This window comes from Gasterosteus aculeatus, chromosome 6 (assembly GCF_964276395.1).
Source record: "Gasterosteus aculeatus chromosome 6, fGasAcu3.hap1.1, whole genome shotgun sequence".
NCBI classification, from domain to species: domain Eukaryota; kingdom Metazoa; phylum Chordata; class Actinopteri; order Perciformes; family Gasterosteidae; genus Gasterosteus; species Gasterosteus aculeatus.
The window spans coordinates 14,999,777-15,010,475 of record NC_135693.1 but is presented as its reverse complement, the minus strand read 5'-3'; the positions used below and the strand labels follow the sequence as shown (position 1 = coordinate 15,010,475).

The window sequence follows — 10,699 nt, the reverse complement described above, 5'->3', positions numbered from 1 at the left end:
ATGGTCAATTTTTTAAAGCCTAATTGAAGCTGTGTTACTAACTTGACCATTTTTCCAAGTTTACTATTATTAAGTTTTTCAACAGAGTTATGGATGAATTAGGTTCATGTGTGGCGGCGAATCTAGCTGAAAACTCATACTCCCACAATGCACCGCTCCGCTCTTCTTTGTCGAACAAATACGCGGAAACAAAAGAATCACCAGTTTGTCATAACAAATAAGACCGGGTAAGACGTAAAGTGAGCGTAGCTGTAGCTGACAGCTGTCAAAGTTAACACTGTAGCTTCGCTTAATCCCTCTGAAGGATTTACCATGGCTCTAAAAAGAATAAAGAAGGTAAGTTTTTGTCTTATCTTCTTTAATGTACAGAAACGCTGGAGGCGATGCGTGATGAGACGCTATAACGTTAGCCAGTCAACCATCTAACGTTAGCTTAATAGCATCCGTATGCTAACGCAACGTACCAACTGTTTTGGACGTTTTTAACGACCGGTAACGTTTGTGAATTCACGAGAGACAGCTTTTGCTACAATGAAGTCCGATATTTAGGTCACTGCGGAAGACGCCAGTTAGCTAACGTTAAGTTAGGCAGTTAAACTTCCAGCTAACTTCCAGCTAACTACGAGCTCAAGTTGGCCTAGCAAACAAGCAGTGTCAACGCCCTGTACGTTTTGCCTAACGTACTTTCCATTTTCACTTAATCAAACGCGACGTTGTCGTTTTCGCTAACGTTTGTTTACTGTTGAGCAGACTTAAGATTTATTTTGTTTTTATTTATTTGTAAACGAATACGTGGATGTTACTCCGCGATGAAAGCTGTCCGACTCTTACTTGTTTTTATTTATTTGTACAGGAGTTACAAGACTTGGGGAAGGATCCTCCAGCTTCATGTTCAGCTGGACCCGTAGGTGATGACTGTAAGTTTTAGTGTTAATACTTAAACATGTCATTTGCATTATTGGAATGCTGTGATCTTCTACTTTCATTTTTGTTTTGCAATATCAGTACTGCAGGAACTTTGTTGCAGTATTGCAGAATTGAACCGGTACACAGTCTCGATACTACAAAATGTTCACACAGATTGTGTTGTCATCTTTGCTTCTTTTAGTGTTTCATTGGCAAGCTACCATCACGGGACCGGTGAGTTCTTTCTGGATTAGTTTTGCTAGATTTTTTTTTTTTTTTTAAACCAAGCTTCTTCTAGATTTTTAGACAATGGTGTTTTATGTTGACTTTACAGCCCTTTCTATTATGTATTGAATGCACAGACTGGCACACTCCATCCCAGTGTTGCTCTCTAAAGCCCATGGCCCATTTCTTATACAATGGGGAAAAGTACCATAGTGCTTTTTACAAAGAGAATTCATCTTAAACAAATTATATCCACCAAATAATTAAATATATGGTTGCTTCCTCAACAATAATAGTAATCATCCCGCACAGTACTAGGCATTATTTAACAAAATGTTTCCTTTTATTTTAGAATGACAGCCCGTATCATGGAGGAGTATTCTTCCTTTCTGTCCATTTTCCTACTGACTATCCCTTTAAACCACCAAAGGTAAGATTATAAGATCTTGTTAGATGCACCCCGACTCTTTTCATCAGTAGGTCATTTATTCTAATAATGCTTGGTTTATTGTTTTTCTAGCTTGCCTTTACAACAAAAATTTACCACCCAAACATCAACAGCAATGGTAGCATCTGCCTCGACATCTTGAGGTCGCAGTGGTCGCCTGCTCTTACCGTATCAAAAGGTAACTATCATCTTTATTTTTCCTGCACAGCACAACAACAGGACTATGAAATCCGTTAATGTTCGATGGAATATTCCAACTATGTAAATAGACAAATAGGACTGGGTGAATAATATAACTATATCAATCATAATAAATGTTAATCTCATTTCAAGTTCAATCTGGACTGGATAAATACAGTTCTCAATTTCCGGTGCATTATACTCGCCCTGTAGCGTTTCAGTTCATTTGTGTGTGAAGTGATGTCAACCAAAAAATGCCCTGATATCCAACTTTTTTCCTCACCTTCTAAAAAGAGAAACAAGAAGTGTGCTTTATTGTTATGTAAACTACTTGTTTCAGATATATGCCCCTCACCTATACTTGTTGGGGAACTAATGAATGTGTTAGAAATCTGATGGCTCGATCATTTTGGACTCTGGGATTGTTTTTTTTTCTGTGCCTTCATTTTGGATGCGAGTGGGTAGATGTGCTCAAAAGATTTAGTTGCTTTGTATTAAAGCTTTTTATAATTGAACCGCTAAACGAGTGCCTTTTTAAAGACAATAAAAGCTGGACCTCTTAAAATATAAGCACTCTGTTAAAATTCATATTTTCTGTCGGTCTGCGTGCCATCTATTTTTATATATTTATACCAAATATTTGATGATATACCTATTGCCTAAAAATGAAAAGTAACTAACGAGATCTTGAAAAAAAGATGTATGAGATCAAATGTCGGCCATTTGTATTTATATTGGGTTATAGAGAATGAGATAAGAAGTTGGAAAACGTTTATAATGTTATTGAAACCTGCGTGTATCCTAATCTTTTCTTCTTTTTTTTCTCGCAGTTTTATTATCCATATGCTCCTTGCTATGTGACCCGAATCCAGATGATCCACTAGTCCCGGACATTGCACACATTTACAAATCCGACCGAACAAGGTGACAATAGCGAAAACATTTGTAATGTGGAATTATTATGAAGTTTTCAACTAAACTTGAGAAACTCATTTTTTGTCTCTCTCTTTAGGTACAACCAAGTAGCCCGAGAATGGACTGAGAGGTATGCAATGTGAGCAACTGGAGTTTCAGCAAGAATGACGCATCAGTGAACACCTCAAAATATGACCCTACCGTTCAACTGCTCATCTACTCTGGTTCTAGTTGAGGTGTTTTTTTCGCTTGAAGCACCTTCTCTACTTGGACCTTACTTGACTCAGCTGTTTTTACTGTTTTTCTAATTTTCCCCTTAAATCTGCGTCATAATCATAATTTGTTGTGGTGAGATGGTCTGATTATACTTTTCCTTCAAGAGATTTATATTGTACAAGACCTTACTGGATTTATTTTTCATTATTTTGCATTAAAGACATTAATCAATACATTTGTTGGAACTTTTTTCTTGACAATACACATTGTGAACCTTCTTGTTCTGGCATATAATGTCTGATTCAGTAAACCGTGTGTTTGTATAATCAAACAAATCAGTCTCGTTCTACTATTCACTTGGCCACTTGGTGGCAGGCTTCACTGTTTACCTGTTAAGTCTTTTACATCAGCAAGTTTCTCTCATGGACAACTATATATTCATATCTGTTGAGTTTCATTCGGGCCCATTTGCTAAGTGGCTCTTCATGTGGATAGTGGCCATTACAGTACCATGCTTTTGCAATGAAATTGTCTATTAAAACTAGACCAACCATTAGAATCATCACATCACAACAACAGTTTGCACTGGTTAGGCTTGTGTATGCACATTAATTTAGCAGCTTAATTACAATACAGTGCAACCATACTGATAGTGTTGTAAAGGCGGGCAGACGCATTTACCTGCAGTGCTGCTGTGATGATACGGCTTAATCTACTAGTTTGTGTGGGGTCTTGTCACAGACAAATGGTCCTAGCAGAACAAAAAACATAGTTTTAAATGACCTCATAGTGTTAATACAGTATGTAGGTGACTGTGTTATCACTGACTGGTTTATAAAGCTGACATTTTCACCTTTTTATTCTCAGATGATTCAAGGTTTTATTCGAAGTGTGCAAGAAGTGGTGCTTTCTAATGTCGCTCACATGAGTTTTATTCAAATGCAAAGAATAAAAATGATGGTAAAAGATCAAAAGGATAACCAATATAAAGTTTAAGCTACAACCATAAAAAAACAGTTCAGTTTAACATACGGACAATTGCATTGATCAAGACCATATGAGCTGGAAACGGAAATTGTTTATTGGTCACAGCATGAGAATATGAGACATGCAAATCTTTTTTTTGCATACACGACTGAAGTTCTGTATTTCTTCATCAAAAACCAGGATACAAACAGGATCTTTTGATTGTGACCCCCTTTAATGTTTGTTTTGGTTTCTCTTTCCTGTATTGCTTCCCTTGACCCAATCTCAGGGTGTGTAGTGTTTCCTCTATAAACAGATACATTGCTTGCATGGGGCATTATTATTATTATTATACACTACCAGCCTGTGGAAAATAATCCTAATTAAGGGCAAGTCAAACCCGCTTTGGTCAATTCTATTCTTTTGTGCAGAATTTAACTGCATTTCAAGTCTGGACTTCACATGAAGCCGGGAGGGGGGGGTAGAAGTTTCTTTTTTATTTTTTTTATGAGTGTTTCTGGGAGGAGCCCGGCTTTTCTGCAGGGTGACACGTGAAACTTTCTCGAGGAGTTGCTTGGTGTGTTCGCGGTGTGCGGAGCTAAGCGTCGTGGACCAGCGTGCTGCTGCTTATTTTAGTTGTGTTTTTTTTAAAAGAAACTCTGCCTGTAAATGGGGGCAAAAAACGAAGGCGACCTGAGGAAACTGCAGAGGAAAAGTCCCAACTGCGCTGCAATGAGTCCGCACGGCAACCCCGAATTAACGGAATAAAAAAAAAAAAAAAAAAAAAGTTCACAGAAGTTCAACCGCTTTGCTCGACTTTGGGTTGAATATTTAAAAAAAAAATTTAAAACCCCGCAGTGGCCTCTGGAGAAGTTGCTGAGCGGCGTCATGGCTGCCCAGTGCGACGCGCTGTGCAGATACTTGCAGCAGTCGGACCAGGGCTCCAACAGCGAGCGGAGCGCCGACTCCCCCCTCCCGGGGTCGGAGGAGGACCTGAGCGGACTCCATCCGCCGCCGGACCCGGAGTGGACAGAGGAGAGGTTTCGGGTGGACCGTAAGAAGTTGGAAGTCATGTTGTTAGGTAAAGTAAATTAAATAACTCGAGTATAAAGTTGGTGGTAAATTGAAGTGCCCCCCCTCTCGCCTGGATAATGTTTTTTTTTGTTTATATCCACGACTCATCTCCTGCCCCGTTGTTTCCGAGAAGCTGCACACTCTCGCCGCCCTCTTACGGCCCCTTTTTTTCTTTTTTTTTTGTTTATATACGACTTGTACTACTTCACTTCAAATTGTGGCCCTCCTCCGCGCGGCCGGGAAAAGCGTGTCGCGCGCGTGACGTGCAAAGGAGTCAATTAAGGCAATTACGGCGTCAATTAGCTGCCGGCTTTTCATTTAGCGTTCTAAAACTAGATTACATGTTGCCGATGGAACTTAAGAAGTTGATTTGAGAGTACATGTTGTCCAAAACGGTTTTAAACAGAAAGTGGAAGAGGTCGAACGCTTGAGAAAAAGAAGTGCTTCTGGTGGGGGGGCAGTAGCGTGGCCCCACCACGGGCTGTCGCTGTAAGAAGTCCCCTGGTGGGCTTTTAGCGGTTTGTACACTAAACTTTTATTGACCTGAACAAGGGGTTTGCTTACTTTTCTGTAAAGAAAAAAAAGACGAAGTGGACAGAGGGAAGCAAAAGTAGAAAACGTTTTCTGAAAAAAAGACTTCTGCCTAAAATAAAGTATTATTCTATTACTGCGTGCTTGGTGTTGTTCGTTTTGGTAATATATTTTATCCCCTGTGTGATCTGTAATCCCTCGCAAGTGAGGGTGGACATTAAACAAGCGATCACTGGCTCTTAAGTACGGGCCTGGACGGTCTCTGATGAAATGTCCCTGGGGACTCATTTCCAAAACACAGGTGAGGGTGGAATAATTCCATCCCGAGGTTAATGAGTGGGATTCTTTGTGATGTTCTAGAAGGAGCACGATCAAGCGTTCTGATGATGAAGCTCTTTGGGATTTATAACTAACTTGGTGGAAACTGTTTGTTCATCCCCACACGGGACGCACATACACTTACAAACACACACACACAAGTTCTTGAGAATGTCCCGGGTTGCTTCCTAGCTGCTCGGTACATTCCTCAAAGCTCCATGTCATCCCTAACTCTTCCAGGAAAACAACTTAACCAGAGGCGGTGCTAAATCTGAGTGCCCCAGACAAACCGTGCGCCACGTCCTGAAAGGGCTGGTGGTGTTGTTTTTTCTTCTTCACATCAGTTAGTGCTGTGTTTAATCGATCGTGTCCACCTGGGCTTCGCGGTCTTGTACCCCTCCCAACATCTCGTGTCACAAACTGCTGCGTCATGACGACACGTAGGGGGGGAGAGGGGGGGCATTGTGCATGTCGATGCGAGGTGGAAACGGTCACTCCACCTTTTCTCTGGTCAGTCGTAGCTTTTAGGTTTAAAAAGCCGCAGTATTTCAACTGTGAAACCGCTTTTGACCTTTTTGGCCTCTGGGCTTTCTTGAAGAAACCAGGATGTCCGCTCGCGTCATTTGAAGCCACGCCGTGTTGCATTTATGACCAAAAGCTACAGTTGTTGTCCAGATTTGTTTCAGAGATCGCAGCCCGAGACGTACGTTCAAACCCCTGGACATTCTCCGTAGTTCCGTAGAAAGTTGGGTCAGATCTCTGGAACATCTGGCTGTGTTTTGATTGGACGAGCTGCAGACATTGACGTGGTACTTCATGTTCTGAAGGTCAGAATCTGGAGTGTAATGCATTTCTTTTCATGGGAGCTCTCATTTATTTTTACTGTGTTTTATTGTCTGTGACGGTATTCCTGGCTTCTCTTCCCTGGGAAATTTTAAGAGCGCTTGACAGGCAAAGTGTCTTGGGTTGTTGTTTTTTTTGGTGCGATCGCTTCCCAAACAACAATAGTTCAGCATCTCCATGTAGAGTTATTTGCAGTTTCAGCAGTAAACACCACTTTTAGAAATGATTGTGTATGAAAACCGCTGTGAGGGGCACTTACTAAACATGAAATAAGTCTGCAGTTGAAAATGATTTGATCAATCTGCCAGATTATTTAATAGACAGGTTATTGACCAACAAACGGTCACATAGTTAAAAATACTTATCAAAATGTTCCACAGCCTAAATTGATTGGCTTTAAATGTCTTGTTTTGACAAGCAGTCTAAATGCCAAAAGTATTGGTTGATTTAATTCAAGTTTTATATTGAATAACCACCTTCTATTGTCGTAATCAATTCTGATCTCATGCATGTGAAGTCTACGTCTATCAGCATAATGTTTATTTGGGAATCTTCAAATGTTTTTGCTAATGATTGATAGATAGTTTATCTTAATAAGGGGGTCACAGTGTGGGTACATGCAATTTGAAGAATAAAAATAATTTTCCTCTTTGATTGTCCATATAACAGTCACTCACCAGGACGTCTCCTGACAAAATCCCAGCATGCCCACTAAAACTACCCATTACTTGGCTCTGCGGTATTCAATGCCCCCCCCCCCATCTCAGGCATCATTCGCTTCAGGAGAAAATCTGAATTGAGAACTTCTCAGCATTTACAAATCAACTCTCTGGCATCGGAAGGGACGCAGGTTGCTTGACTTGGATCGGTAACTTGTGTTACTTAACACCATGTGGGCCTGCCAGCCATCTGGGATTTACTGTTGTACTGTTGGCACCCCGTAATAGAACTACCAAGTTAATGGCTTGGATGCCTGGACACAGGGCTGAAAGCTTGAAAGATAGTTTTATGTATACAGGGAACAGTGAAAGAGAACTTGGGTGCCTTTTTTTTCTTCTTCTTGTTTTACATTCATTAGGAAGTGTGGGAAAGATGTAACATTTTCTTCAACCACACTTGGCGTGTTTACTCTTCCCGTGTAACAAAGGTGTTTTTTAAGATGTATTTTCATGCAGACGTCATCCCTGATGATTCACCTGTGTATTGCTCAATTTGAGGTTCCTCAGACTAAGAACGATGGGAGTTTAGTGACTGTACACGACCCCCTGCTGAGCCAGAGTGTGCACACAACTTCACAACCTGTTTGCTGACTAACTGCAACAAAAGAAAACAGCCTGCAATTAGGCGACGTGAATCATTTTCGTCACTGAACTAATTTGTGTTCCCGCTCCCAAGCTGTGGACGGTTATTGGGAGGCTGACTCTCAGAATGGAAAACACAGTGGTTGCATTCTGTGCCCCTGAGCAGGTACAAGGCCTTCATCAGGTGTTGTCGGTCTGCGGGTACTGCTGCTTCGCCTGATGCCCTTTGTGCAGCGAACGATACGTGTGAGTTGTTCTGTACATGTGTGTTGGAAATGTTTTTCACACACGAGTTAATTTGTAGGACACAAAATAACATGACTATATTCATTTAGAGGCCAGTGATACCTCTTCCCCCGAGGTGGGTAGATGTAATTATTGTAATTTTCTGTGTTTTCCCTTTTTATTGTTTGGAGAATACTTTCTCTGGCTTCTTTACCCGCATAATGAGGTGAATATGTGTGAGGGCCTCATCCTCCTCTTCCTCCTGGGTGCTGAGTAAGACTCACAGACAGGAAGTGAGTGTCTTGTGGGGAATGTGCTGGAGGCCGGCTCGCTCTCTCTCTCCTCTCTCGCTCGTCCTCCCCCTCCTATGCTCCCTGTTGAGCATTCGAACACTACTCTGTTGTTCCAGTTTCCATCAGATCCACTGTGAAGTCGTTGGTCTTCATCCTAAAACCACAACACAGCCGTCACCTTCTGATCCAGCCGAACCCAGACAGAAACACTCATAGAAATGCTCCACACACATCAGAAACACTTGTTTGTGTGTAGATCCTCGGGCTTTTCCTTTTTAACAAGGTCATTGTGGCTCAACAATACCGATGAATTATCATGTGGAGAAAAAAAGCCTATTCATCTATAGGTCTTTTATTCTTACAGGGAGGATTTATGTAAGATTAACATTTCTTTCTCTGTGCTATTGATTTTAAAAATTCGGTGTTCAAGTTTATATGTATAATCCTGATAATCGTGATCATGTAGTGTCGTAATTGACAACCTCTTTGTGACGAAATGTCTAGATTTGTCTTATGTGATCGTAGAAGCAGAAAACTTCTTTTCATAAAAATCCAGCAGAGTTCCAAGAGTGGAAACGACGCACCGAGGAGATAAATCCTTTCTGATGTGAGAACCTCAAATGAGGTTGACATCTGTCATTTTCGAGAGATTGCGATGTTCAAACCAGATTGTGACTGGATTCTGTACAAAGTGTGTGAGCGGCTTGTGAATGAGCCGAAGCAGCCGTCTGTAGTAGCTGTGCGCCTTCGGTATTCGCCAGTCGAGACTAAAGGAAACTTCTGCTACGTTCGCTTCAGTCAGTCACGCGTTCTGGCAAAATTTGTATCAATATTACATTTTGTCACTTTATTTCCAACATTACTCTTCACTCTGCTGCACCTTTCTAAGGAACACCGGCGTATCTGTCCAATGGTAACCGATCCATCTCAAATTGCCAATTTCTCACGAAACAGGAAAAACCACATTTTACTCCTTTGGCTGAGAACGATGCGTGGATTCGACTTGGCAGCAAAACCTCCTGCTGCTTCTGCATTTAAACGCATTCAAAAACACACCTCGAAACTAGTAAATCTGACAGGAAATGCATTATTTGGTTTGAAAAATGTTGGAATTATATTGACCCGCACTGTGCAGCCCAACGTGATCATCAGGATACTCAATCAGGAATTTGAATGATTTAGTTGATTCAACTGCTGTATTTTTCTTTTCATTGTGCTTTGCTCATGTTGCCTCCTCGCCTCCTCTTTCTTGCTCTTGCTTTGAGATTATACTGAGACATACTGGTGCAATTAAACAATTCTTTTTGACTTTGCTTACGCGTTGAATTCCTTCATCCTGGGCATGATGAAGCTTTCAGGAGCTGCAATATAATTGAGCTTCAGTCGGCGGAAAAACCTGTAATTCATTACTCGAGAAAAAAAATAAAAGCAGGAGTCTTGTTTCAGCCGTCCGAGTGGAGCTGGAGCGCCCGTGACCCATTTCTGGGCTCGTAGGACTGTAAACGGGCTGAAATGAATACCTGTTTTTCAACGGCCCTCAAAGCTCTTTTTTCCTCAACTCTTTTCAAAGTGCAGATTTACATTCTGTCTGGTTTGCGGTTGCTATTCTAGAAACGTTTCTCGGGGGCGGGGGGGGGCAGCCTTGACTGATCCCGCACGCGTCCACACTCGCATAAATGCAAACACACACACACACACACACACACATATACGCTTTGAGTGTTTATCTTTGGAGGACCCCGGGTTTTGGTTTGTTGTTCTCTCTCCTCATTCAACATCCAGGACAATCTGCCTTTTCTCCACCCGCCGTGATTAAAAGGGTACCATTTTTATTGAACGGTTCCTGGCGGACGCTATAGTAGTCTGCCCTTGGACACAGAGAAAGGGAGTGGGTGGGGAAAAAAGAAGAATAAAGGCAGTGATTTCTTCTTTTGCAATGACTGAATTATGATCATTTCCTCAGAGCTTTTCTGTGGCGCGTCAACTGCACCGGCACTCGAGGTAGAGTCATCGAGTAGAGCAATCGAGAAAATACTCCCTATCGCGAAGGTCCTTCAAAGATTCCTCCTGTCTTTAATGGAGACGTGTATCCACCTGAGGTTGCAACGCAATGATTTGCCAATAGTCCAATGTAATGTTTGCCGAGCAGCTCTGGGCCCCGTTAAGCGAGACTCACTCCCTTTTGCTCCGTGGGGGATCCAACGCAGCGGATACCAGGCACCAGGAATGCACGGCGTTGTGTAATCGCTTGGCAGCAT

At 41.7% G+C, this 10,699-nt stretch overlaps 2 protein-coding genes across 2 annotated transcripts in view; both read left to right on the top strand.

Annotated features, from left to right (window-relative positions):
* LOC120820783 (ubiquitin-conjugating enzyme E2 2) lies at positions 1–3,123 on the top strand. Its single transcript, XM_040178936.2, has 7 exons — positions 1–336; positions 854–917; positions 1,109–1,140; positions 1,484–1,561; positions 1,652–1,757; positions 2,590–2,683; positions 2,772–3,123. The coding sequence occupies exons 1-7, from the start codon at positions 313–315 to the stop codon at positions 2,815–2,817; spliced, it is 444 nt and encodes a 147-aa protein (XP_040034870.1). The 5' UTR covers positions 1–312; the 3' UTR covers positions 2,818–3,123.
* A 1,246-nt stretch (positions 3,124–4,369) lies between these two features.
* The window catches only part of bicc1a (BicC family RNA binding protein 1a), a 41,010-nt gene continuing 34,680 nt past the window's right edge, over positions 4,370–10,699 (top strand). The window contains exon 1 of the mRNA XM_040178937.2: positions 4,370–4,937. Coding sequence (XP_040034871.2) covers positions 4,745–4,937 — 193 coding nt within the window. The 5' untranslated portion in view covers positions 4,370–4,744. The remainder of the gene's footprint in view (positions 4,938–10,699) is intronic.